Source organism: Oryza brachyantha, chromosome 1, assembly GCF_000231095.2.
Source record: "Oryza brachyantha chromosome 1, ObraRS2, whole genome shotgun sequence".
In the NCBI taxonomy this organism is placed as follows: domain Eukaryota; kingdom Viridiplantae; phylum Streptophyta; class Magnoliopsida; order Poales; family Poaceae; genus Oryza; species Oryza brachyantha.
In genome coordinates, this window is record NC_023163.2 from 30,410,887 (window position 1) to 30,438,872 (window position 27,986).

Below are 27,986 nucleotides of genomic sequence, written 5' to 3' on the forward strand. Positions count from 1 at the left end.
AGCCACGTCCGGTTCATCCTCTTTCTCCTTAACCTTGTCACATCCTCCTCGTTCAAGATTGTTTCAATCTCTTGTGTGATTTTTGCTAATCAGAAAATTCGATGCTATGTTTCCTCGTTTGGGATCATGCAGCAACGCAAAGGATCGATCTTCGGGATTGGTTGTTGGAGCCAAGAAAAAGGTTGTATAACTTTGTGATTTTATCACTATTTAAAAGTTGTATCCGGTTTTCGGATATATTGGAATGGGTATTTTATATGTTTTATACTTCAGTTGCGATAAAATAATACCTACGTGAACATGCACTTCTGATTAGTATTTCTTAAATTTTCAACTGTACATGTTTACTGATGTAAACTAAAATTTGGATGTTTGTTTAGTTCTCAAGGAGAAGTTTCTCTGATATGTATTGAAATAAACAGTTGCCGTGCACTTCTGATTAGTTTCTTGATAGTTTGACTGGACATGTTTATCGTGAATATGTCCACTAACAATTGGATGTTTGTTTATTTATCAAGGATAAGCTTGTCTGATATATATAGATAAATAAACAATTGATCCATATTTGTGATAAAAGGATCACTTGGCAAGCCATGGCAACGAACGATTTATGCTTGAAAAAAAAAACAACTATCGCGTGCTTTTTTTGGTTGATGTCTCACCACAATGTGCATTCTAGTGCTCTTTTTTTCAAACCTACAAGTCAGGTGCTTATCAAGAAGTAAAAGTATATTGCTCCATGGTGGTGTTCTTATTTCGAGTCATTTGGGTTTTGACCCTTTATCTCGTTTTGTTCCCGCTCACTTTGTCTCTAAAAATATGTTTGTTAATTTTGTATCTAAGAGGAATACCTGATTCTCCCGGTTAATTTTGTGCTAATCAATCATTTTGTTGGAGCCAACACACGCAGCCGTGGATTGCTGAATGAGTGGTCGGATTGAAGCAACGGCAAAGTCTGCCTCCGATATGGACCCCGCACCCCTGCAGCACGGCGTGAACGAGTCGTACGCGGAGATCCTCCGCACCGGCGCGGCCACACTGACCGCCGCCACGACGCGGGGCGCCATGCGTGGGCTCGAGACGTTCTTGCAGCTGGCGTTGGGCCGGGTGGGAGCAGAAGCTGCTCGTCGCCGTCGGCGCCATTTCGAAGAGATGAAGAAGAGAGAGAGAGAGGAGAGGAAGGGGGAGAGGAGATTAAAAAATAAAAAACATGACATGTGGGACCACGCCACATCAGTAAAACCGGTCAAAAAAAAAGTTAATCCTGTCATTATGTGAGTTTAGAGATATATATTTCTAGTATTACGGTTAAGAGACGAAAATTCGTCTTAAGTTTAGAAACCTTCGGTGGAATTTTCGTTACTGTAGACGTGTGGCCTTGTGTTAGGTTGGGCTGAAAGGGTACTCTGCCGTACCCATGCAATTCTTTTTTTGCTTCATTGGAAATTACTGTCATACTATGTCTGTGTTCGGATCAAATCATACAGCGTCCTTCTTGAATTCAGTGGCAAAGTCAGCTAAAATTTGGACTAGTACAGTAACTGTTTACAGCTAAGACCTTGTGAGGTGTTATGTACTGCAAGTCTGCAGCGAGTTGGAAATCTTACAGGCTTGTTACAATGGAATTTTACTCCACATATACTTCAAAACGTGAGCCTAGTAGGATGAAGGGCCACTACTATGAATAGCTTGTACCACTGGCGGACTAGCTCCAGGGCCTTGTAGTCCTCTGCATAAAGGTCAGTAATTCAGTCAAATTCCGAAGGAACCATATGAAGGCTGCAGTGCCTTACGTTGTGAGGAGTCGTATCAGCTTCTGAGTAGCCCCCCTTTGCCACGTTATAGATCAGATTATGAATGCTATTCAGTTTGATGTTATAGTCAAAGGACATCTTTTGTCTTCTGTTGATCTACTGTTTCTTGGACAATGCAAGAACTTTTGCCAAGTTTGATTTGGCAGCGTCAAGCAACGGATCAGATTGCAGAGACTTCTCAAAACAGCTAATAGCATCCTCATAACGGCCCTCTGCGACCGATAGAAGCCCCAGGTTGTTGTTGGCTGGGGCATATCCAGGACATAGTTCCAAAGACCTCAATAGCATCCTTCTTGCAAGTTCATACCTCCCATGCTGTCGATAAAGAATTCCAAGATTGGAGAGAATTGCATATGATTGCTGGCTTGAAGACAAGGCAAGTGCTCGTTTATACACAGTTTCACAGGATGAATCGTCTGATAATTGCAATGCAATACCTGTGAGAATAGGTATTTATTATTAGATGGCGATCACATGGTGCATATAATCTTAACAATTAAGTTAAAATTACTGAAATGTAAACAGGAGACTCATTGAATTAATGATACAGTGATTTAGTTTCTTTGTTAAGACTTTATAGGAATGGATCAGTGATCTCTCAAACTGATTACACAAGTTGGTAAAACAAGATTGCTGATATCTGAATGACTGGTTAGATGAATTAATAAAACAAGAAATTTGCTGAAATTTTCCCCTTCTTTAGATTGGAGGAATTTGAACCAGGTAGGGGTATATTTACTTCACACAAACAAGTGGAATACCAAGGAGTAACAGTAACTTGGTATTAATCTAACCGAGGAGTTATGCACCAATCATTTAATGCTTAGGTGATGGGGACGTACGCTCATAACTCAGTAACTCACACAAATTGAGCTAGGCTCAGTTACTGAACCAAGCATGTTAGGAAGTCAGAAGTCATCATTAGGCTTCCAATGGTAAGCATATGAAACCTCAGCCTCCCACCAAACAAAGGAACTACGGTTTCCATAAAATAGTTTAGAGTAAAGATATGATAAGTGCAAAAAAGCTCAAAAAGTGCAGAACAACCTTGTTATCATTCATTTTCCAATGTGGAGGTTTACTGACTAAAGATATAAACAGGATTGAACTAGATCAAAACTTACCAAGATTAGACCACACATAGCTGCAATCCGGTGAACGGGCTACAGCAGCTTTAAGGAAATTTACTGATCTGCTAAACTGAGTGGTGCAAATATTGTACAAACCAAGTTGATGCCATTGAACAGCATCATCTGGGTCCTCTTGGATTGCCTGCAAATAAGATGTAAAAGTAAGACACCATCATCATTTTAGTATTCTTAAACATACCATTTTGGATTTAGGTGAATTTTAGTATCAGCAGTACTTTACATATCATCACCTGCTTTAGTGTATAAAGAGCCCGCTCTTCTATATCGCTTAAATTATTTTGTTCAGTATCATAAACAGCTGCAATTTCGTGCTGTGCCCTGTGAGCCATTGCCAACCCCGCCCATGCGATTGGGGCATCAACTGCTGAAGGGTCCCCTTCCTTTAGAACAGTTGCCATTTCATTCGCAGCCCAAAGAAGTTGATCATCAGAACACTGTGACCTTACAGCATCTCTGATTCGGTGGACTGCAATAGCATACCGAGCAGGCATATGACTGGGTTCATGCTTTGCTGCCTGCAAAGAACAATCCAAAAAGGAAAATAACTATTTTTGTCTCAGCTCTATTTTGCGATGTATGTCCAAGCCTTCAGAACCTATGGCATAATAAAATGCAACAGGAGGGAGATTGTGCTTAAGTTTTTGTAACACAAGTCCAGACTTAACTACCAGCCCAGATTGGCAGTAGCCATGAAATAAAGTAAAAGCACGGTTGTTTGAGGAATTGGACAGGGAAAACACCAAATCCCAGTAAATTGTCATAATATAAAAACCATACAACATCGAACCTCCCTTTCGCAGCACATGCAGTAAACAGTCTCCACACAGGTCAAAAATATGGTCAAGTCATTGAATCATATTAATTGGCTCCAGGCAAAGTAATCATATCAGTGTCATGCCGCAGCAATGAACCTGATGTACGAATTTATGCCATAAGCCCATAACTATATTGGTATAAAGTACAGCTAGCTAAGGTGCATATAAGCACAACTAAAGAGTTTAATATGGTACAAATAAAAATTGCCCATCAAATAATTTATACAATCAGAATACTTGATAACCACTTTAAGTATTTCAATATATGAACCAGTAAATCCAGAGAGGTTGGTAAGGAAAGCTACGAGATAACTAGAATGGTACTATTTATGTACAGTGCTGTAACAGGATTACTATAGTGTTGCAGAACGGTGCAGTATCATACACCATAAAGGCTTCGTCCTTTCCAACATGGATATCCATTTACATAAATAATTACTTCATTTCTTCCCTAAATAGTTGGTTAAATACATACGATAAATATAGTTCTTTGGTCTTCTATGAAATGGTAATGTTAATAAAAGGGAGTTGCAATAGTTGGTACCTGCTCCAGGCATCTCTTTGAATTTTTGTGTTCACCGGCCATGTAATATGCATTTGCAAGATTAACCCATACTGATGCAGCTTTAGGTTCAGCCTTCACTGCTGCAAGTAAGCACTCTTTTGCAACAGACAAACCATTTTTCTGATGCAAGTAAGAACCTGCACTAACATTACCACCTGACCCTGATTTGTAATGAAATATCAGAGATCAGCTTTAAGAACTATTCAGAGATCAGCTTTAAGAACTATTCATCAAGATGCCCTTGCAAGGATTATCCTATTTTGGGTAAAGACAGATTTCTGGAGCTTTGTTTTGGTAAATAAACAACTAACCATGTTGTTATCTACTTATTTAGAGTAATCAATTTGGCTATAGCATCAAAACACTTGGATAGCCATCCGAAATAGATATTTTCACAGTATGCCATTCTTGACTCCCAGTTGACTTATGGCTAGCATGATGCATCTCCAACAAATCCACACAGGCACAGCTCAAACTTTGTTGAGCTAAACAATACTAAAAGCGGCATGATTATAAATGGCATGTGACCAGTCAGTGTGTGCACCATGATAACAGTAAAGCATAGAGATAACAAACAAGTTGCTGAATACCTGCAGCAAAAGATCCATATTTACAGAGAAGGAGAGCTGCATAGTTCACCAGAGCAGCTGGGTGATTCTGATCTTTTAGTACAAGCTCTTGAAAGCATTTTGCAGCCATCTCTAGATTCCCACTGGATACTCACAAGTGTTAACAATCCAAAGGAAGGACATGTAAGTTGAAATGATATTTACAATTCAAACCTTTGAATGTGTGCAACACCAAGATTCGCAAGTGAGTCCAAGTAATCTGGAGCAACAGTTGCCAGAGAAGATAAAACTGAGATAGCACTCTGTACAGGAGGAACAAATTCAGCAACCAGTTACTTCGTGACATTTCAGTCTAGATTATGATCAATGCAAAGAAATGCATATGGTTTAGTGCATTTGTACCTGAAGCTGACCACTACGAAGAAGCACCAAACCAAGGATGTTCCAAACAGCTGCCTGTCTGGGGTCAGACTCAACTGAACTCTTCATTTTAACAAGGATTTCATCTAGTTCACCAGTTTCAAGCTCTTCATCAAAAATATCACCCATACTTGTTTGCAAAATGCACTGCATTACAAAGTAACCAAGTCAAGGTGTGACTAAATAGTTTTAATCATATAGGCAACCAGAAAGAGCTTTTCCAAGAACATAACGGCAGATCAAGTCACAATTTTGTTAAGCTGGTGAACCTGAGCATGGTGTATCCTCACAGATGAGAGTAAATCAGGCCTCCGAACTTCTTCTTCATCTTGTAACAATATTTCAGATGACTTCTCATATGCCCCTATTGCCTGGTAGATTTCTGCGATTCATTGAGTTTTATGCAAAAAATAAATAAATAACTTCAATTTTTCAAAGTGAAGATCCATTCACCTTTTGTGGCTGACCAAGCCTTTGGTACATTAAACCCAACATAAAATGTGCATGAGCATTTTTAGGCATCTTCCGTGCCACATGTACTAAAGCCTGCAAAAGGAAGATTAGATTCTTAGCTATATGTCTGTTGACAATGCGCATTCAAATCACCATGAGCATTCAAATCAGGATAATGCAATGCCACGACATGGGCCATATGATAGTAAATAATTTCTGAATACAGTTTTGTTTTTACTTAGCTACTGCATGCAAAGTTGTATATAAAACAAATTATAGATGTTTATTGTTCAGTGTCATTAAGACCAGCACTTACAGCTTTCAGGTTGCTAACTTTCTCCTCACGTGGAACAGAAGCCCCTTGACAATGTTGATCAGCATCTGCTCATGAACAACCATAAATAATCGATTCACAAAAGAAAACTATCATTCAACTACTTTGCATGTCACCTTCACATTCAACATTATCAGGTTCCTTTGTTGCAATTACACTTTTCACCAAACCGCCCTCATTGGTGCTACTCCTGCAAAACACAATCCTCTGAAAATCAATGTCCAAACTAAATGGAGAATTGGCAGGCCATAAATTTTTGGCAGTGTGAGTTTATCAGTCCAGTAATATTTGTTTAGACCAGTGTTCGAAAAAATATTTGTTTAGACCAGTAGGTTAAGTGATATCAGATATTATCTTTTTTTTGGCAGGGACACAAATATTAGTTACTTTTGAATTTTGTTCAAATTAATAATTAAGCTTCGAAATCAAAATTTACAAGATGTGCCTATGAAATAAATTCAGGACGCCAAGCAAATTTGAAGGGTAAACGTGCCATGACAGGATTAACACCCCATGGATGCAGAAATTACTTACTCTCTGTACAAACCTCGTCCCTGCCATTTCTCTAAATGGAAATGGGAGAGGATTTACCCCTCTTTCTAAAAACACCCGGATCACTTGTCCAGTAAATTCTAGGGTTGCAACTAACGACCATGAGGAGCAAATTTGACGTATAATTCCAAACTATTTCAGAGGGCATGAACGCAAAAGCAACAAAAGTCATGTACAACCAAATCGAACATTAACTTCGTCCGCATACCTGGTAGAGGAGTCGATGGCAACCACCGGAGTCGCGGTGGCGGCGATGGAGGCAGCGGCGGGTGGGTTTACGTTGGGGTTGGGAGTCGGCGGTTGGTCCTCGCCGTCGCTCTCCGGCGGATCGACGTTAAGGTCAGCTAGCATGACCGGCCAAGGGCTGCCGCTGGGGCGACGGCGGGGGGTAAGAAGGTGAGCGCTGGCAGGGGCCGTCGGGAAGAGACGGAGGCCCTTGGGTGGTGGCGCGTAGAGTGAATATGGCCAGATGGGGGTGGCGCTGGCGCGGTGCGGCGGCGGGGACGGAGTCCGGCGAGGCGGCGACGCCGGAGTCTTCCTCTACCACTTTCTCTCGGACTCTCTCAGTCCTGTGTCTCTCTCTCCTCGCGCCGTCTCGCGTCGCGTGTCTCCTTCCCGTGGGCCGGCTGAGAATGATCGGGTTGGCCTTGCTTGGCCCAACCCAACATTCCTTTCGTAAACTCCCATATTCTTCTTGGAAAAATTGCAACTGGATATACTGACATTTGATACCCTCCGTTCCGTATTATGAATTTTGTGAGCTTATCTAGATTAATTTTTGTATATATATCTAGATTCATTAGCACATATAAATCTAGACAATGCCACAAAATTTTATAATATAAAACGAAGATAATACCTATGTAGCAGAACTATATCTTCTAGAGTTGTATAAGTTTCGCAGTCCCTTTATAAGAAAAACAAAAGGATATAGCATGGTTAAGAACAGGATAATGTATGACATAGGACTTACCTAGGTGTCGAGCATTGATTGTTGCATGATATTCTCCTCTCGCATTGCTGGTACCCACGCATACATATACATGCGTCCCGATTGGATATACCACATTTATTAGCTAAAGACAAGAGTATTGAGGATGAAATGGAAACATTCGTGTGGTGTGACATGTGGGTATGGGTATTAGGGTTCTTTTAGTTGAGATGATGTAACTCCATTAAGGGACGCTCCCATTATCTTCGAGCTTGAATCACAGGAAAACAAAAGTTAGAGGTAAGATGAAAGACAACAAAACACTACTTTGACTAGTTGTTTAGTCATTGAGAATTTACCCTATTGATACCTATAGGTTTGACTTCTCATATGCATCACCCATGTTATATACTTATGTAGGTACCATATTATATATGAGTATTAGTCTTGGTATCCATTGGTATCATATTAGATAGTTAGGTGCTCGTGATGATACGTATTGGTACCAGTGATTGTATAAAAGTAAATTACAGTTTGGTCTACCTATTATTACCTAAATGCCAAATTGAACCACCCATGTCCTCGATCTTTTCACTTAAGGCCAACTATTGTCGCCCTTCATTTCCCATTTAGACTAGTGACCCACCTCTAAGTAGAACTTAAAAGGACTAGAAACTCAGGGGATAGGTGGTGACAACAAGCTTGTTGCCACTGGTATCAATCCACCCATTGAATGTTATTCCTCCTCTCACCCTCATGCACCACTATTGCTGCTCCTCTCGGCCTACACATGCACAGTTGCAACTGTCGGTCACTGCTGTTCCTATCCACCTTTGCACGTGTAATCATAGTCGTATCCCTACTCTCTTTTACACGCGCAGCCGCACGTACCTGCTACCACAGTGCCCCTTGTCCACGCATGGTAGTCGAGGCTAGGCTAGGAGAGCTCAGGGAGGTCGGCTCTAACCTAGGTGGAGAGTGGGGAAGTTGGACCAGGGTCTTCCTCGCTTGATCTGGTGGCTCCCTCATTTGCCAAAGGAAAGAAAGAAATAGAGGAGAGAGCTAGTGTGCAGACAACAATAATCACCGGTCTTGGAGAGGGAGGCAGTTGATTGGATGAGTGTGGTCTAAGTTGAAACAAAATGTGAAGTTAGCTAGTGGTAAGTGAAAAGAATGGTTGAATGGTGGTCCAATGTGAAAACTTGGTGAGAATACCTAGCCCAAATTGCAATTTACTTATAGACGTTTTTTTCTGCTACGGGGTCATCTACAAAATTTTCAGGCATGTCCGTCGAAGGGGGAGGGGCATAGTAATTTTACAAGTGACCCCCTTAACGTCCATGAGGGTATCATTTATTGCCAAATCCTAACGCTAGAAAAAATCCCTCCTAATAGGCGACAAAGGGGTGGGCTGCAAAATTGTTGGCTTCCATCATACCGTCGTCCACTAGAGGCCAATGGGTGCTTGCCACGTCACAAAAAAAATCATCGGAGAACGTTTTCATATTAGAAAGATCATCTAGAGAGCGCTGGGTTCAGAAATGCAAATTTTTATAACATAATTATATATGTTGCTTTCTAAAAAATATAAATAAAAAATTCCTTGAATTCCCCGAGAAAAATGAGAAGAAATTGTTTGTCTTGCATGATACTCTATTTTGTTTTTTTATCTGACACACTGACTTTTGGATAACGTTTGATCGTTTGTCATACTTATTTTTTTTATAAATATGCAAAACTATAAGTAATGATTAAATAGTATTTAGTAATAAATCAAATTAAAACAAAATAATTAACAATTATGTTATTTTTAATAAGATAAATGAACAAATATAAATTAAAAAATAAAGACTAGAGGGAATAGCTACGAGCCTACAAGTACATTGCTAGGAGATCGTACTTCCATCCCAGATCGATACAAAGCTTGAACGCGCGGAGGAAGGGGACGGAGAGCCGAGCGGAATATGCGCTTTCCTGCATCTGCATGTCTCTAGCGTTAACTCTTCCCAAGGCGATACATGCAGGCTACAGGACGCTCCGAATCCAACCCACAAGATGCTGCTGCTGCTGCTGCTGCTTCGTCGCAAGCTCTGAACTACTAGCTTCTCTTCTCCGACCTACTGAACTGTGAATGTGATCGCCACCGAACCATCGATCGAACAGTACCATCGGTAGAAGCAATCAAGCAACCACTGCCACTCCATCTGCTGCTGCTCTGCCTCCTCCTCGATCCTTTTTGTCTCCACTCTGCTTGATGCCTGCAGCTGCAACTGCACAGTGTACAGCCGGTGCAAGGTGGAAAGGAGATTAAAAACTGGGGAGAATCTGATTGGATGCAGGAGCAGGAAGAGGGAGTAATTAAGCCGGTTCGACAAAACTAATCCCTCTACCAGATCGACATCATTAACGTGGCGGTTCCTCAGCAGCTGTGCATATTCTATCCGGCAACTAATCTAACTTGGGCAGCAGCAGCATCCCCAACCGAAAATACTGTTCATCTGTGTGTGCAGGGCTTCTTGTCAGCAACGAGATTAGAATACGGCATCGGAGGCCCAGCGCATGTGCTGTATCCGACGTAGCAATCATCAGAAAGAGGAGCTGAGATGGATTTGTTTTTGTGCAGAGACCAAATCCAAATGCATCTGATCCTGCGTTCTAGGTGCGTTTCATGTCGGCTAGATTACAAATCAGTAGGGCAATTATCGCCAAGGGGATGATGATCTGAATGTCTCGCTCCATTTCAGCACCCTCACATGCCGCTGCCATACGTGTGCATGCATACAGATGCGTTTCGGTCGATGCAGCTTGGTAGAACGCGTTGTTTCTTGCTGAATCTTTTTCTGTTCGCGGTTCGATGTCAATTATTTCGGACCAACAGCTGCTGCCTAAGATGATCATAGATTCGTAGTGGGACAACGATTCGATCTGAATAGTTCAAGCAAGAAAACTGATAGATTTATTCCTGCGTTGCCGTGCCTTGTTTGACAGGACGCAGGTAACCAACTGACAACCGGTGAGGCCATTCATGCAAAGGAAAGGCAACACCCAGATCAAATTTCTAGACTTAGACGCGTACATTAATATTTACAGCTAATTATTTTTCCGTGGAGATGGAGATACTTATGTTGATTTAGTTAATTTTAAGATAAACTAATCAAATTATCAAAGGAGTTTATTGAGATATGATATAGACATATACTCCTCCGTTCTATATTATAAAACTTTATAAATTTGTCTAGATTCATTCATGTACATTATGTATAAGTTTTATACATATGTCTAAATTTATTAGCACGTATATAAATGTAGGCAAAATTATAAAATTTTATAACGTGGAACCGAGAGTATACTTGTGAGTTTTTATAGAGGAGAGTTGCCCATGGTATGAGTATCTCTGTGTTTATACTGCTCCATCAGTATTTTAGTAGATGACGTCGTTGACTTTTTATCATATATTTAATTATTCATCTTACTTAAAAAAGTGCAATATGAAAAAAATAAGTTACAATTAAAATAATTTGGTAATAATTCAATCATAACAAAATAAATGATAAGTATGCAAGTTTTATAAATAAAATAAATGGTTAAATATAGGTTAAAATCAACGTCTAAGGGGGGAGTATGGGTTAGGGAAAAGAAAGAAAAAACCGTGCTGCGGTGTTGCCACCCACCCATGTCCATGTGCTGCCGCGCGCGCGGTTCCAACCGCCGCGGGCACGCGGCTAGCGCTAGCTTGCGTTGCGTCTCGCTCGTCCGCGTATTCAACTCCATCACATCTCAAAGGTCTCGCCTTTTCAACGCTCTCGCCGTCTCGCCGATGGCTACAGGTGTCGCCTCCTCTCGCTTCTCAGAAGATCAGGCGGGTGTTTAGTTTAAGGAGCGATTAATTAATGCGCCGGAGCAAGTAAACAATGGATTTCCTGCTTAATCTCCAATCATTTTTCCTTGGGCGCGCGCACGATGGGCGGCCATGGGGCCTGTCTCTGTCGTGACTTAACCTCCTCCTGTCTTGTCCTGATCGGCGCCTCTCCTCCCTTTAAAATCTCGCGTCTTGCCGGTCTCGGCGCCCAGAGCAACCGGAGATACAGAGAGAGAGAGAGAGAGAGGTAGTGAGCTGAGACGGAGAAGGGAGAGCAGAAATGGTGAAGATTCCGAGCCCGAGGAGGCTGTTCAGGAGCCGGTCAAAGAGCATCGCCGGCGCCGGCGTAGTCGGGGCGGACATATGCGCGATGGTCGCCGAGCACGAGAAGATCGAGTGGGAGGTGCGGCCGGGCGGGATGCTGGTGCAGAAGAGGCGGGCGCCGGAGGAGGAGGACGGCAGCATGTCGTCCGGCGCGGACACCATCCTCGTCAGGGTCTCCACGGGTTGGCAGTGGCACGACGTCTCCATCGACTCCACCGCGACCTTCGGTGAGTTCGCATCGGCATTGCGCTCCTGCCGTTTTCTTCACCTGATGATGATCAGACCGGAGGCTAACTGAGCTGTTCTTTGCCATGATCGACGCAGGTGATCTGAAGGTGATGCTGTCGCTGGTGACCGGGCTGTGGCCGAGGGATCAGAGGCTGCTGTACAAGGGGAAGGAGAGAGACGACGGCGATCACCTGCACATGGTCGGAGTCCAGGACAAGGACAAGGTGCTGCTCCTGGAAGACCCGGCCGTCAAGGCGAGGAAGCTCCGGTCCACCACCCTGGCGCAGCTCATGGGAGTGCCCTGCCATTCCTTCATCGAAGTCTAGAAAGCCAACATTTTGATATCCTTTTTTTGGTCTGCTTGCACGAGTGACACAGAGAAAAAAAAGAGTCGATTTTCATCTCAATCGTCTAACTGCGTTGTTCAGAGTTACTGCTCCATTTCTTGAGTTTGAGAGAGTGTGCATTCAGCCGGTTGAATCGAATCGTCTGCACCAATACGACACAAAAAAGACATTATGTAAATTAATGTAATTAGAGAATGTCAGTGTGTGTTGTGTATTCTTTGCTGCAAATTTCTTACTCCACATGTATATTCTCATCCTGCAATTTGCAATACAGATTATATGATGCACCCCCGTCTTCTTGTTGACCTGTTTGTCAGCTAGCACTGCACAACTAGCCTCTGGGTCGTAAACTCGTACGTCTCCCCCATTTTATTTTCTCATCAACTCGTACTGATCGTACAATAATCCGTGGCAGTTGAACGGCATTGTTGGTTGCTCGATTTCTTTTTTTTTCCAACACAATGTACTGTTGCACACCTGCTATTCAAGTGGCAGTTAACCGACCCAGGTCGCAGCAGGTTTACACGGCTACCAAACATGCAACGCCAGCCTGCACCGAACTGCCTAAACTTGGACGAAAATCTAGTTTTCTTTTAACAGCTAGTATGTACCATGATCGGTAGCACATTTGAGGCGACACTGACTAAAATTACAGAGCCATTCGTATGTTCTGTGTGCTCCCATGACGGCCGTGCACAGCTGATAGCACGGATTATGGGCATTTGGAAAATTCAGAGTGGCAGCGTACTGCTGCTTGTGCTGTACCATGTGAGTTCCTTTTTCGTGATGTGATCCTTCTCCCCACTGTTCTCTTAGATTACCTTTCGTTAAAAGGATCAGTAATTAAAGACAGTAGTGTTAACAGAAAAAAAGTTAAGAAGACCGGTAATAAGGTAATTTGCCAGTGTTAACAGGAAATTTTTAGTTTGAGCCAGGACGGTCGTTGATCAAGTAGAGGTACACGACACTGGACCGTGGACAGGGGCATGAATGAAATATTGAAACCTAATCCGTAATCCAACCAACTGTACCCGGGGGTGACCTGGAGCAAAAGAAACAGATGAGACGACGCTATCAACCAGGGCTCCACCTTGTCTCCCTGAACTCGTGCCGCGAAGGGAGGAGCGACTTCAATGCTGATCTCACCGGCGGCTCGACCCAACCCAACCCAATCCGTCCGTCCCCGCGCATGTGCCGGCACTGACTGCGTAGGGACGACGAGACGCGGGCAGTGGCGGCAGCGACGGCCGCCCGGTCTTGGGTGGTGGTCGGCAATGTTGTGGGGGGCAACTTGGGCCGTCCCCGTCTCTTTCTCGCAACGTGCCGTGCGGGCGTGCGGGCGGGCGTCGTGGCTTATCCGGTCACGGCCAGGCCCGCGGATTTCGCGTCGTCCCCCAGGTCGGCAGCGGCATGTTGCCCAGCCATGTGCGGGGATACCGGTGTCGATCGGGGCGCTGCCGACGGCTGGTGTGGTGTGGTGTGGTGTGGTGCGGGTGATACCGACTGATCGGTGCGGTGCGTGCGCGCGCGCGCGCGCGCCGAGAGCGCTGCACCGTTTGGTGCTTGCGTTGCGTTGATTACGGACGGGGCGGGGGCTAGTCTCGCCGTGGAGGGCGCCGGGCGTAGCCGTGGCCACCGCTAGCCCTCAATTGCCGCTGCACAGCTGAAGTGCATGAACGTTTGCCGGGTCATCCGATAGGCTGAGACGATAATATCGTTATCCACTCGACGTACAGGTAGCAGTAGCACTTCCCATTTTTCCAACGACTTGTCGATCAAAGTTATCGTGTGAACTCGATTTTTTTATGTCAATACTCCCTCCATATTTTTATTTTTATGTATGACACCGTTGACTTTTAGAATCACATTTGACCATTCATCTTATTTAAAATTTATATTTAAATATACAAAATTATAATGCATAATTAAAGTTTCTATCGGGAATGGTAGAAGGGACGGTGGGCGACAACATTTTTTTGCGAGTGGTCCTTTTGTTTTCAAAAGGAAAATTAGGGAGTCAAAATTAGATTCCCTCTTGGAGAGAAGTATACCTTATCTAAATCAGATATTCTTAAAAGTAGATTTGAAGAGTAAATTGGGCATTGGTTATTTGGTTTCCGAGGCGAAACACAATACAAACACGTATGCTTATATACACGCGCATAATATATATACACATATATAAACCTTATAAGCTTATGCAAAAGAATATTTTAAAACCGACGAAGTCACAACAAATATCACGCCGTCCACTGATATGTCGTACACCACTATACAAAATTTTTTCGGCCATCTTTCGGTGCGCTCAAACATAGCCGAGATAAAAGAAGAAATTTTTGAATTTTAAATTTTATTTATTAAATAATTTACAAATTTAATTTTGCATTTCAAAAAATTACAAAACTAACCTCCTCCCGCCCTATAGGAGGGCGGAAAGGTGACGTAGCAAAAATTTTTTCTCGAGCTGGCAAAAATAGAAAGAAAATATGCTCTCGCGGAGGTTCGACCTCTGGTCTCTTAGATAGAAGAGAGGGGTGGTGATCGCTGAGCCAAATATTACTATTGATTAAATAATTTCATACATTATACATATCTCTATCAAACCACGGTTAATTCACAAAATTTTCGGGCGGCACAGCAAATTTTGCATTTAGGCCCTTGCCGCCCTTACAGAGGGCGGAAAGGGTCTAAATGTAAAATTTACCAAGCCTTCGTTTCCGGCCGTCCCTCGGGACCGTGTGGCCGTTTGCCACGTCACCTTTCCGTCCTCCTAGAGGGCGGGAGGAGGTTAGTTCTGTGATTTTTTGAAATGCAAAATTAAATTTATAAATTATTTAATAAATAAAATTAAAAATTCGATAAAAGAACTGCTAGCTTTTTCTTTCCTGGGTCTAAATGGTAGGATGGGCTTCAAGCCGAGGTTGCTTCAAGACAGGTCAGGCTGCGGCCTACCCTTGCAACCGGAGCCCGGCACATCGGGCCCACATATTGGGCCAGGCCTTCAAGCCCATATTCTCAGGACCTTGCGCGCACCGCTTCTTCGTTCTCATCAGTCCCCACAAGTCCACAACTTGCCGAACTCCGGTCACCTGAGAGACGATGGCGGTCTTGTCGGAGATCGCCGGCGACGAGTCCCCGCCGCCGCTTCCTCCTTCCGAAGGCGGCGAATCTTCTGGAGCCCTGTCCACCCCTGCTCCCACCGATGCTGACGACGGCGACAAGCCTCCGCCGCGCACGTCGAAGCCCGGCAGGAAGCGCCTCTTCCTCACCGCCTCCGTTCTCCTCTCGTTCCTCATCGGTATCAGTCCACACCTCCGCTAGCTGCTTGGGTTTAGGGTTTTAGTGCTCCCTCCGTTTAACAAGCTTGTATATGTCTGCTTCTCTTCCTAGGGCTGCCCTTGCTGCTCAAGTCCACCGAGATCCACCGCTCGCCGCTGCCGTCCGACGCTATCGCCGCGCTCTCTCGCCGCCTCCACTCTAACCCTCCATCGTTCCCTTGCGGCCTCCATGCGGTTTTCCTCAGCTTCGGCCGCGCTCCCTTGGAGGCCTCCGCTGCGAATCGCATCGAGCGGGAAATCTCCACCCAACTCGTTGATCTCCCTGCCGCTTCCACTGCGGGTAATATCTCCGTATCAGTCACCGTTGATTCTGCTGGTGGATGCTTTAGTAGTGGCAAAGCCGCCTCATATTGGCGATGTGGTGCTGTGACTACCGTGGACTTGGTGCGCGGCGATGAGGTGTTTGATGAATTGCTTCACTCGGCATTGGGTGGTGGAGGAGCTGATGGGATGAGGGTTTACACTGTCGTATTTGTGGACAGTGATGATGGAATGGGACTGAGTATTGTGATTGGGAAACACCGGCATGCTTGGGTGGTCGGGAAGGTTGATGAGGGTGAGGTTGTGTCCATCATTGGGAAGGTATTTGTCAAGTATTTCCTGAATGGTGGTGTGGAGGAGGGTGAGGCAGGCATTGTGAAAAGAGAGTTCATGCCAGTTGGATCAGATGGTAATATTGTTCTTTCATTTAGCCTGCTGAATGCTGATCCAAGTGATTGGGTGTATGATTGGTAAGAACAAGTCTCATATCTTATGTTTGGCTTATTGTTGCTTCTGTCGTATAGAAATCCATTATATCAGCATTTATAAACGTTGTCAAATCATATCCCTGTCTTGTGCTATGATAGTCTGTTTAAATAGAGTACATCATACTAAGACTACATCTACATTTATGAGATAATGTGTAAAATGTTGATGCAATAATATTGGTTGTGGAGATCTGCTGTCACTCTTATTTGATTCAATCGATGAATATATTGTGTATTTGACATCTTGCAAAGATGAACACTGTTGTCGAATTATTTCTGCTTCTGGATTATAGTTTGTTTACAGTTAGGCATCCTGCATGCAGGGAGTTTGAAAAGATTGGTGAGAGGATGTTGATTCCTGTTATTGAGGCATTACGACCAATTGCTAATATTAATATAGAGAGTCAGGTGCAAATTTACCTGTTCGTCCAATGCTTGTTTCTTCCATCTTGTAAAGCTGTCAATGTTGATAAGTACTAACTAGTCATTTTTCAGGTTTTGTACCACACACCGAAATCATCCTATTCTTATTATGATGATAAACTGGGTGGCAATGTCCTTAGCGTGGGAGATATTCCTTTCTTTGTATGTTTCTGAATTCCTCGGTAGAAGTCATATAACCATTGTTGTTGCTGTATACTACAGTTAGCTGCCTGTTAGTGTATATGATATTTAACTGTCAGATGCACTAATCTAATAATGCAATGAAATTGATAGGTTAATTCAAATGAGTGGCACTTGGATACATCGATTTCAGCTACAGGACGATCAAAAGTTCTTCAATTTGTGGTGTATGTTCTTAAGACATGACCAGCATCTTTGTATTTTATCTTGCTGTTCACTCATCCCCATCAGATAATGGGAAAAAAAGGAAGAATAATTTTTCTTTTCTATGACCGCAAACCATTTTGAGCTTTATGTTCAACTATATTTCTTTTGTTAATACCTCAAATAGATATTAAGTTATTCCATGATTTGGTATTTCTTTTTTTTTACTTTGAATCAAAATGTTGCATACTACCTCATTTGCTGATCTGATTTCTGATTTACAAAATGTAGAACGTTCAGAAAATGATATTCTAACTATTACCATGTTTCATATTAATTATACGATCAGTTGTGGATGTTCATATACCCATTTGAATTGTTTGTGCAATAACCACCAGGTATATTCCATCTGCAAGGGAATGCCCTTTGTACTTGCAACTTCCAGATGGGGAGCTTTCTAAAACTAATGCATTTATATCCCCAGTAAGTGTTATTTTACACATTTTCCTTTTTTATCCATCTTACTGTTTTCTTAACAGAGTTGTTCTGTTGTGTAGATGTGGGGAGGTGTTATTATTTGGAATCCACTCGGCTGTTCACTTAATTCCAAACCACATGGGGCCTTGGATAAAATGTCATCTCAGGTGTCTAGTTTTCCTTTTTATGTGATATAATATACACATGGAAATGTCACTGTTGCTAGTTCTGATATACCTTCTTGCACACATTATTTGCTGACACATCTATATGGAACAGGAACTCATGGAGACTATCGAAATTTTCATAGGACAGCTAAGGCAGTTATTTGGTCTAAAATCAAGTTATCACGAACAGAGTATGGATGGTGCAACTAAATTTATTACTAGTCCAAAGGGGTTTGCCCAATGGTGAGATTACCTCTGTTTCCTTAATAGAGTTATCTCAGTGCACATTCCCACTCAACTATGCATTTTAGTTGAGTGCGTACACATGCTGCAAATTCTCAACTTGGAATATAACCATTAACTCTTGATTCTTTAAATATGATATGTCATTAGTGATTTGTATCATATGCTGATCAATAAGATATAGAGAATATTATCAAAAGCCACAGACACAGAGGAATAGAGGATCCCATAGAAATACGACAAGTAACATACGCATGTATATAGAAATGTATCCACAAAAAATTCCGCCAAATCAATTTTGAGGAAATCAGACAACCACTAGTCGTCTACCATATGACCCATCTCCTATTATTGAAATGAAGATCTGTTGCTTAATTGGATTGGACAACAAATGTCTTCTTACCATAGCCATTGTGACAATCATACTTTGCATATTCTCAGCATGTTAATACTGTAGTCTGTAGTATGCAATGAAATGCATCAATCAAGTTGGACATTTATCAGATCTCAACTACATGCCAGCAGCTGAAATTCTAGATGTTCTTGATAAGATTTGGATGCCATATACTTGACGTCCATATGTCTTATAGTCACATTTTTTTAATTACCAAGTGAAGTAGTTGCAACTTTAGAAGCTCATTTTATCACATGTTTTTGGACGCTCTAAGGCACTAACTGTTACAAAATTGATACACATACGATCGTCGTTGTACGATAATCGTACGTGAACAGACGGCGGCATCAGAATGCATACGACTTATTTGTGGCGAGCGACGGCGCATGCATGCACAACGCGCGAGCAACCGTGATATCGTACGACGGTCGTACGATCGTCGTCGTACGTGTAGCATCTCTCCTAACTGTTACTATCTTGATTATTGTTTCCCCATTTTTTTTTCAGGGAATTAGATTTATTATACCGGCACCATGCATGCTCCAATCTTTTGTCCTGTCTCACCACCTTGGAATCCCTTTCCAGTTTGGTATGTCATAAATTCTTAATAATACATAAAAAAATTGTTCCTTCACACAGTGCATACACTAATGTTAGCAATTTCTTTTGGTAGGTCCAATCTCTTCCGAGAATGATTGTTATGGATGAAATTGGGAGGCAGGTTGGTTCCTCTTCCATTCTTGCCAAATGAATGCCTCTTGACCATAAAGTGTTGAAGCAGCATATCACTCGGACAATAACCTGGGATGTGTGGTGTCTGCTTTTATATCATAATGTGCACCTTTCAAGTTACACACAGTTCTATTCTATGGATCTAGTGTTTCACAGAATTATTTCACATTATAAGTTTGTAGCTTGGTCTAAAAATCACGTAATAGTGAGGTTAAGTTTGTTATGACTAATGACATTTCCTTTGTAGGTTGAGCTTTCTCTTGAAGCTGCAAATTTAGCCCAAAGAAACGCAAGTATCGGAATAAGTGATTCTTCAGCAGGCAAGTTTATCTTTTGTTTGCACATGAAACATATAATTTGGTATTTTTCTAAAGAATTGTGCTGTTCTGCAGTATCTGCTACAAGAGCGAGGGCTTTGGCTGAGGATGCTTTTTTTCATCCATCCGTCATGTCTATTAGTTATGCTTCAATAGAGCACTATTTTGCGATTTACATGGTCAGTATGCACTGAACTATATACACTTATTACAGTCCAATTTATGTTAGGCACTTCCGAATTCTTTTTGTTTTATCTTGGGCAATACAGAAAACTGAAAACATCTACTCCCTCCATCCCTCAAAGACTTCATTTTTATCCAATTCATTTGTTATTGTTATATGTGATATGACTAAAAATGGTCTTGGGGGGGGGGGGGGGGGGGGCAGAGGTAGTAATCTTGGGCTGCTCATAAACTCATAAATAATTAGGAATAGAGCTTAGTAACCTGCAGAGCAATCATTTCTGTCCAATTGTGTAACATCACCATGTGAGTTTACTAATTGTGCATGCTATGCTTTATGCATCTGTCATTTGTTCATAAACAGAACTACTACTTTAAATCAAAACACACTGTAACTCTTCAGAGTCGAGACTGATATGCGGGCATTTTTTTGCAGCCATTCTTTGCACCGGTTTCCTTGCATGTGCTGTTGGCGGTAATCAAAGAGCTGAAGCGATACAAGGTAGAGCGAGGGAAATATTCAGCATTTCTTGCTTCCCAGGCGTCAACCTCCTGATCTTCAAGCCAATGCCCTGCTGGGTATCATCACATCAAGTCTGACAGGTGATAGATGGTAGATAATTTGCAATTGCATTGCCACAGCTGGGGGACGCGTCTTCTTACCATCATGCAGCTCCTGGGCAGACAAGTAGACGTGCTGGTGTGCCTGACAACTTGCAAACACGGTGAAGATATGATGGAAACCCAGTATTTGACACAAAACCGGGGTTCTCCCATGTAACCAACCGGCCGTGACCTCAACCACGGTATCATTCGCATTTTTGTGTGGCCTCACCTAACTGATCTCTGAAACTACAGACCGCAAATCTAAACCCAACACATCTGTAAATTATTGAGATCGCTTGGCAACTCCCTCACAGTCCATTGTTGGATGAGCAGTTAACACGAACTACTAACTGATTTGATGACTCTGCCCACGATTGTTTTCCATTTCCAACGCGTGCATGGGATTGGATACCCGTTTCCCCTCCCGGTCTACACCGGCACACCCGAGCGAAGCAACGTTACGTTACCACCCTAACTGCAACTCTGCAAGCGAGAAACGAGAAACTGACCGAGAAACATGCTAGTCACCGTGGCAGCGTGCAACCGTGCAAGCGCAACGCGACAACCGGCGTCCGGGCGGGCGCACCGCCATCGGCAACCGCTGTTCGCTGCAGTGGGCAAAAGCCCGCTCCACTTCACTACCATTCCCACTCCCATTTCCTCTCGCTCCCGAGACCAACCAAACCAAACCCCTGCTTCTTTCTCCCTCAAAACCTCCTCCGCTTTCTCTCTCTTTTTTCTTCCCCCGAATGCCCGAGCGATAGGCAATAGCGGGCCGCGGCGGAATCCCTACTCCTCCTCCCCTGCGACGATGAGGTCCTCGCCGCCTCCGGCCCCGGCGGCGGAGCTGGTGCCCCCGTGGCTGAAATCGCTGCCCCTGGCGCCCGTGTTCCGCCCCACCGCCGCGGAGTTCGCCGATCCCGTGGCCTACATCCACAAGATCGAGGCCGCCGCGGCGCCGTACGGCATCTGCAAGGTCGTGCCGCCGCTCCCTCCGCCGCCGAAGAAGGCCGCCCTCTCCAGCCTCTCCCGCTCCTTCGCCGCGCTCCACCCGGATGACCCCTCGCCGTCCTTCCCCACGCGGCACCAGCAGCTCGGGCTCTGCCCGCGCCGCCCGCGCCCCGCGCTCAAGCCCGTGTGGCGCTCCTCCCACCGCTACACGCTCCCGCAGTTCGAGTCGAAGGCCGCCGCCGCCCGCAAGTCGCTCCTCGCCCGCCTCAACGTCCCTGCCTCCAAGCAACTCACCCCGCTCGACCACGAGGTGCTTTTCTGGCGCGCGTCGGCCGACCGCCCCATCGTGGTCGAGTACGGTAGCGATATGCCGGGCTCGGGATTCTCCCCCTGCGCCGCGCAGCCGCCGGCGGCGGCGGCACGGGCCGGGGAGCACGTTGGGGAGACGGCGTGGAACATGTGCGGCGTGGCGAGAAGCCCCGGATCGCTGCTGCAGTTCATGCGGGAGGATGTCCCCGGAGTCACCACGCCGATGCTCTACGTCGGGATGATGTTCAGTTGGTTCGCGTGGCACGTCGAGGACCACGAACTTCACAGCCTCAACTACATGCACCTCGGGGCCGGCAAGACGTGGTACGGAGTGCCGCGCGACGCCGCGCTCGCGTTCGAGGAGGTGGTGCGCGAACATGGCTACAGCGGGGAGGTGAACCCCTTAGGTGAGGCGTCTGGAGCTATCATCTTCCTATAGGAACATGGTGTGCTCTGTTTTCCCAATTCTGAAGTGGTTTTCTGGAACTGCGAATTGGTGTGCAGAAACCTTCGCGACGTTGGGGCGGAAAACAACCGTGATGTCCCCTGAAGTGCTTGTGGACATGGGTATCCCCTGCTGCAGGTGTTATTTCCTCCTTTTTGTTCAATAACTAGGCAAATTTCCTGCGCAATTTTGCATGGAACTAGGTTAAAATTTACTTTAAAGTAAAATTAGTTTTTTTGTATACTATGTATGCATCTATCTCTACAAATACAGTTGTGTCAATCAATGTATACCATTATAAGTTGAACCCGACATGATCAAAGCCAATACATATATTTTCTCTTCTCTGATTAATAATGGACTATATATTATCTTTCCTCTGATAAATAATGGACTAATTTCCAGGCTCTCGGTGAATGTGGTGGCAGGTTCTTTTAGTCTTCTCTTTATAATATTATAATAGATAACTATGATATATGCCATGTCTAACGGAGGTTTGATGAATGTATGTGAACAGATTGGTGCAGAATGCAGGGGAGTTTGTGGTCACTTTTCCAGGATCTTATCACTGCGGTTTCAGTCATGGTGAGACTGAGCAATAGCTAGACTCATTTTTCTATGCTACATTTTCGGTTGATTCATTTTGCACATAATTATTCATTCTCTAATCATGCCTGTCATTATTTCATCCCTAACTGCATGAAATATATGCCTTACACAGGGTGCAGTATCCATAAAATGCCAACCTTTTATTGTAACATGCATATACCTGGAAAAAGTTTCCAACCTCTTTTTTTAAAGCATGTGCATATCAGGGGTGTAGTGCTAACCAAATAAGTATTAGGATAGTGTAAGCGATTTGAAGGGTTTTACTAAAAGTAGAGTATTAACCTATATTTTTTGCTAAACGTCTGCCCTACCCTAGTTTGCTAAAACTATTATAACACCACCATTTCTTGTGCTCATATTGTCATGGGTGTTCAATTCATTCCTGCAACACAGGTGTACTAAATGCAATATGCAATTCCAAAATGTGTCTTCTGCTGTAACCACTGCAATGCACTTGATCACTGGGTTTTGCATATAATTAATCTAACCAATCTCATGGCTCATGAGGACACTATCTATTTGGGCAGGATTCAACTGTGGGGAAGCATCAAATATAGCTACTCCTGAATGGTTGAGAATAGCAAAAGAGGCAGCTATCCGAAGAGCCTCAGTCAATTGTCCTCCCATGGTTTCCCACTATCAATTACTTTACGAACTTGCACTGTCCATGCGCTTTAGGTATGCCAATATGTCATAATCTGCATGTTTCATGATGTGCGCTTATTCTTGATTTCTTGTGAGATTTTGCCAACTTCTGCCTCTGAAAAAAAAAAGCTTACCTCACAAACACTTTGGCTGTTTATTTCTCATCACTGGATCACTTAGATTACATTAGAGTAGATTTTAGAAAACCCTCTGTTTTGTGAAGCCTTAGACAATAATACCTGGGGTTATATGCCCCAAGCCATACCTATGGTTTCTTTTGCAGCTTTGATGACATAACTTTTTTCTTTAGAAGGATGACATAACTTTTTTCTTTAGAAGAATTCATTATGCTATCATATAAAAATGATCGGCCAGCTAGTGCAGAATCAATAATTTCCTTTTATTAATTTGTGCAAGACTCCGCTCAGTGATGACAGTATCTGATATCCCATTTCTGTTTATGCAACACAATAAAGACTTTATATATTCCACTCTCTTACGGTAACCAACCAACGGTTTACGATGATTCTTCAATCTGTTAGCCATGTATGTGTCATGAGAGCTGCTTTCTGACAGAGCTCTTTTGATGCTTGCAGTGCCACAACCAAATAAGACAATCTTTTTTATGCATTTTCCCTTCATTTTTTTTCATGACGATCTTTTTATATTGCACCTCTACTTCTCTAGGGAACCATCTAGTGGGGAAATGGGAACACGAAGCTCTCGATTAAAGGATAAGAAGAAATGTGAAGGAGAACAATTGGTCAAGAGGATGTTCATCCAGAATGTTATTGAAGATAATAAATTACTTAGTCATCTTCTGAATGATGGATCATCTTGTATTATTCTTCCATCAAATGCCTATGGTGGTCCTGTTTTTTCTGCTTTGCACTCAAAATATCAATCAAAATTGAATTCCGGAATATCACATGACCTATGCAACATGGAAGAAGCTCCAGAAGCCTCAGGATGCTTATCATTGAATAGGAATGGTGATACCAGACATTGTATTTCATCAGATATGCGTAACATGGAAGGTGATAAGGGAGATGGATTATTAGATCAGGGTCTATTATCATGTGTCACTTGTGGAATTTTAAGTTTTTCGTGTGTGGCTGTACTCAAACCAAGAGATTGTACAGCACGATACTTGATGTCTGCTGATTCTAATTCAATTAATAACCAGCTTTGTATTTCTGGAGGTAGTACTCTTGCAGATGCGATAATAAACGAAAGGAATGGTGTCATTTCTCGTAAGTTTTCATCTTAACTGAAGAAAATTTATTTCTCACACTATCTTGTTCTGAGCTTCTCCTTTTGTACTTCCATATTAAAAGGATAGTGAGTTATTGATCTTTACCTTCTAAAGTAGTAAACAATTGCTATTATGGGCTGTAGATTATTCATTTATCATAATTCAAGGAAAAGTGACTTTGTGGGCATTGGATACTTGTTTTGGAACAAACGAACCCCCTTTAGAACTCCACATGTAATGAATTGCTCAGCATTATGCTTTACATTTTTATTTCTAGGCTCTGAAAACTTTCTAATAAAGTTGTAATTTAACTAGTTTAATGCTATGTTGAAGAGATGCTAGTGAGAAGAACTGCATGCTCTATCACTGTGGCTTTACGGAATGGATATTTTTATTTTGCTTTCGGTCAATCTTTTAATTTTCGTGTTCACTTTTGGAGTTAATTTCTCATGTGTTTTTACTATGGGAGTGAATAGTTCGTGGTGCTATATTTGTTAAATCTCCATTTGTGGTAGGTATAGGTGTGCGCTTGTTAGGACATTTGATTTGTAGTTAACTTTGTGAGCCAAAGGCTATTTACTATTTAGTCCATGTGCTTTAATAATCATTTTATCTGATACAATATATGCATTTGTAATCAACACACAGGTCCAGGCTCTGAACGCTGTTGCAACAAAAAAATGTCTGATGATGCGGAAATCGATAGAAATTCTGCTCTTGATCTCTTGGCATTTGCTTATGGGGGTCAATCAGATTCTGAAGAAGATCCACTCAAGAAAATACTTCAGGTCGCACATAACTCCGATCAATTGTTGAGGGGCATTATCGAATCACAACCTAAAAGTTCAAGTAATGTTGGTTGTTTTGGAACCAAGCTGTCCTCAAGTAGCACAGAGTCCAAAGAAATACCATCTTCCCAGAACGCTCGTTGTATTGGTAGCTCGGTTATTTCAAATGGACCAAAAGGTGTTCGCACAAGAAATAAGTATCAACTTAAGATGGTACTTTCTGAAGGTTTTCAGGCAAAGGATATGTTTTCAGTGAAGGAAAAGAAGGTTCAACCAGAACCATCAAGCTCAAAAGGCTCTGTTAAGGAGACAGTCGATGGTGGCACAAAGAATGATGCTGGATATACAATCTCTGTCAGTGAACACAGGGGTTCTACAGAGGATATGTATTCAGCGAAGGACAAGAAGGTTCAATCAGAATCATCAAACTTAGATGGGACTGCTAAGGAGACAGTTGATGTCAGTGGCACAGAGAATGATGCTAGATGTAACAGCACTACGATCTCTGTCAGTGAACACAGGGGTTCTACACCTATGATCAATAGTTTAGCTACATCAATTGTGAAACCTGACAAGGATTCATCAAGAATGCATGTATTTTGTCTTGAGCATGCTATTGAGGTTGAGAAGCAACTGCATGCTATAGGTGGTTCTCATATTATTCTTTTATGTCATCCAGGTCAGTCGTCAGTCTGTTTACTGTTATGGAGTGCAATGCATTTGTTTTCGACAATTTTTAAGCATTTTTCTGCTTGCCTTTTCTTGTTTCCAATGTTTCATATGACTTAGCATAGCAGTGACACATTTTCTGCAAATGTGCCATCTTACATGATGATCCTATTAACTTTGCTGAATAAGTTGGTTGAACTTTTTGGTGCTTCTGGTGTTCATAATACTAAATTATAATAGCTGCTGCTCATGTTTTTAGAACATTAATTAACCTTTTTATTATGATTTATAAAAAAATTGTCGGGCTATTATGATTTATACAGAATATCCCAAAATAGAAGTGGAAGCAAGATTGTTGGCCGAAGAAATGGGAGTGAGATATGATTGGAAGGGCATTCATTTTAAGGAGGCCAACATGGAGGACAGGAAGAAAATACAGGAAGTTCTACAGGATGAGGAAGCGATTCCTACAAGCAGTGATTGGGCTGTAAAATTGGGTATTAACCTTTATTATAGTGCAAATCTTGCCAAATCTCCTTTATATAACAAGCAAATGCCATACAATAGAGTCATTTATAGGGCATTTGGCTGCAATTCTCAAAATGACTTGCCAGTTAAGTTGAATACTTGTGAAAGGAAACAAAGCCACCAGAAGAAAATAGCGGTTGCTGGGCGGTGGTGTGGGAAAGTATGGACGTCAAAACAAGTCCATCCATACTTGGCTCACAGAGTTGAAAGCCAAGAAGGGGAAGAAGCAGATAGAATCTGTTATTATCGTGTTGATGAGAAACACAAAGCTGAGCCAATTGGGAATTCTAGTAGAACGGAAGCCTCCAAAAGAAAGAGTAGCAGTTTGACAGACGGAACAGAATCAAGCAATAGAAGGGAGGAAATACCTGGGGAGGAAACAAACACCAAGAGGCCCAAACATTCTGAAGAGGACAATCTCAGAGCTTTGGAAAGCGCTGCTGAAGTTGTGGCACCCTCACCAGCTGGAACAGTTCTCCGTATTAGCTCCAGGATTGCCAATAGGGCAAAAAAGCTAAAATCAAAGATGGCAGAGGATGATGGCCCTTCTAACCATCCAAAGTCTAACATTGAGGAGAAGAGCAGTCATGCTAGCGGTCAGAAATCAAATATTCAAGAGGAAAATGCTAATTCTGCTAGCCATTTGAGAGCAACACCACCAAAACAGAAGACTGAGGTAGAAGCAAAGAAGCAAACAAAAATTCCAAAAGCTCCAAAGCAGGCAGTGGAGTACCCGTGCGATGTGGATGGTTGCTCTATGAGCTTTCACACAAAGCGGGATTTATCTTTGCACAAGAGTGATATCTGCCCAGTGAAAGGCTGCGGGAAGAAGTTCTTCTCGCACAAGTATCTGCTGCAGCACCGCAAGGTCCACACAGATGATCGTCCGCTGACATGCCCATGGGAGGGCTGCAACATGGCATTCAAGTGGCCATGGGCAAGGACAGAACACCTCAGGGTTCATACAGGCGACAGGCCCTATGTTTGCCATGAGCCCGGGTGCGCACAGACATTCAGGTTTGTCTCAGATTTCAGCCGCCACAAGCGCAAGACAGGTCATTCGGTCAAGAAGAAGAAGAAGAAAGCAAAGAGTTGAGCTCATATGGCAGCAATCTATGGTAGAACTGGACGTAGTAGGAGGTAGTTTGTACATTCTACTTCACTAGTTTAGCACTGATCTCTCTATCTAACGGATTCTACTGGCACCACAATCAGTGTGCCTGTGTTAGTTTCTTAGTTTGTTATGATTACTAATTCTCCTAGTTAGCCTTGCATCCCTCAGATGTTTGATGTACACTTGCTTGCATGGTTAACTAGCAAATTCTAACGTTCTCAGATTTACTGGTTGGCGTGTGGATGGCAACTAGATTCTGGTTCTGTATGATGTTGCTGTTCTTGCAGGGGAAGAATCCGTTTGCTGTCGTAGATCTGTTTGTGCTGTTGGGCTGCCA

At 43.0% G+C, this 27,986-nt stretch overlaps 4 protein-coding genes across 5 annotated transcripts; 3 read left to right on the forward strand and 1 right to left on the reverse strand.

Moving 5' to 3' along the window:
• Positions 1-1,359: 1,359 nt before the first annotated feature.
• Positions 1,360-7,256, reverse strand: LOC102700399 (UDP-N-acetylglucosamine--peptide N-acetylglucosaminyltransferase). Of its 2 annotated transcripts, XR_001549468.2 has the most exons (13): positions 6,882-7,256; positions 6,238-6,311; positions 6,104-6,168; positions 5,788-5,880; positions 5,604-5,705; positions 5,317-5,481; positions 5,128-5,216; positions 4,936-5,057; positions 4,325-4,506; positions 3,196-3,480; positions 2,939-3,086; positions 1,794-2,251; positions 1,360-1,729 (listed from the first exon to the last, which is right to left on the reverse strand). XR_001549468.2 is itself a non-coding variant. In XM_006646519.3 (12 exons), exons 1-12 carry the CDS (start codon positions 7,022-7,024, stop codon positions 1,911-1,913), a joined length of 1,809 nt encoding a protein of 602 aa, XP_006646582.1. In that variant the 5' UTR covers positions 7,025-7,256; the 3' UTR covers positions 1,361-1,910. The 2 variants fall into 2 exon arrangements, 1 of the variants encoding a protein (XP_006646582.1); XM_006646519.3 differs by having other exon boundaries at positions 1,361-2,251.
• A 4,413-nt stretch (positions 7,257-11,669) lies between these two features.
• Positions 11,670-12,661, forward strand: LOC102716080 (BAG family molecular chaperone regulator 2-like). Its single transcript, XM_006645131.2, has 2 exons — positions 11,670-12,014; positions 12,112-12,661. The coding sequence occupies exons 1-2, from the start codon at positions 11,744-11,746 to the stop codon at positions 12,339-12,341; spliced, it is 501 nt and encodes a 166-aa protein (XP_006645194.1). The 5' UTR covers positions 11,670-11,743; the 3' UTR covers positions 12,342-12,661.
• A 2,684-nt stretch (positions 12,662-15,345) lies between these two features.
• On the forward strand, positions 15,346-20,701 carry LOC102700678 (GPI transamidase component PIG-S). The gene is made up of 13 exons (XM_006646520.3): positions 15,346-15,660; positions 15,753-16,431; positions 16,773-16,857; positions 16,945-17,034; positions 17,167-17,240; positions 17,616-17,700; positions 17,775-17,861; positions 17,974-18,104; positions 19,006-19,087; positions 19,172-19,219; positions 19,478-19,550; positions 19,623-19,726; positions 20,167-20,701. The coding sequence occupies exons 1-13, from the start codon at positions 15,462-15,464 to the stop codon at positions 20,284-20,286; spliced, it is 1,857 nt and encodes a 618-aa protein (XP_006646583.2). The 5' UTR covers positions 15,346-15,461; the 3' UTR covers positions 20,287-20,701.
• Positions 20,702-20,993: 292 nt separating this feature from the next.
• LOC102716361 (lysine-specific demethylase JMJ705-like) lies at positions 20,994-27,929 on the forward strand. Its single transcript, XM_006645132.2, has 7 exons — positions 20,994-22,003; positions 22,101-22,179; positions 22,559-22,626; positions 23,178-23,328; positions 23,983-24,548; positions 25,199-26,017; positions 26,331-27,929. Exons 1-7 carry the CDS (start codon positions 21,148-21,150, stop codon positions 27,629-27,631), a joined length of 3,840 nt encoding a protein of 1,279 aa, XP_006645195.1. The 5' UTR covers positions 20,994-21,147; the 3' UTR covers positions 27,632-27,929.
• The last annotated feature ends 57 nt before the right edge of the window (positions 27,930-27,986 follow it).

Excerpts from the sequence above, each read along its gene's own strand:
- LOC102700399 (XM_006646519.3), bottom strand. The coding sequence starts at position 7,024 with ATGCTAGCTGACCTTAACGTCGATCCGCCGGAGAGCGACGGCGAGGAC. Across the intron at positions 6,312-6,881 it reads GCCATCGACTCCTCTACCAG|GAGTAGCACCAATGAGGGCG; the intron begins GTATGCGGACGA and ends TGTGTTTTGCAG. Across the intron at positions 6,169-6,237 it reads TGATAATGTTGAATGTGAAG|ATGCTGATCAACATTGTCAA; the intron begins GTGACATGCAAA and ends GTTCATGAGCAG.
- LOC102716080 (XM_006645131.2), top strand. The coding sequence starts at position 11,744 with ATGGTGAAGATTCCGAGCCCGAGGAGGCTGTTCAGGAGCCGGTCAAAG. Across the intron at positions 12,015-12,111 it reads CGACTCCACCGCGACCTTCG|GTGATCTGAAGGTGATGCTG; the intron begins GTGAGTTCGCAT and ends TGATCGACGCAG.
- LOC102700678 (XM_006646520.3), top strand. The coding sequence starts at position 15,462 with ATGGCGGTCTTGTCGGAGATCGCCGGCGACGAGTCCCCGCCGCCGCTT. Across the intron at positions 15,661-15,752 it reads TCTCCTCTCGTTCCTCATCG|GGCTGCCCTTGCTGCTCAAG; the intron begins GTATCAGTCCAC and ends TTCTCTTCCTAG. Across the intron at positions 18,105-19,005 it reads CCAAAGGGGTTTGCCCAATG|GGAATTAGATTTATTATACC; the intron begins GTGAGATTACCT and ends TTTTTTTTTCAG.
- LOC102716361 (XM_006645132.2), top strand. The coding sequence starts at position 21,148 with ATGAGGTCCTCGCCGCCTCCGGCCCCGGCGGCGGAGCTGGTGCCCCCG. Across the intron at positions 22,180-22,558 it reads ATGGGTATCCCCTGCTGCAG|ATTGGTGCAGAATGCAGGGG; the intron begins GTGTTATTTCCT and ends GTATGTGAACAG. Across the intron at positions 26,018-26,330 it reads TATTCTTTTATGTCATCCAG|AATATCCCAAAATAGAAGTG; the intron begins GTCAGTCGTCAG and ends TGATTTATACAG.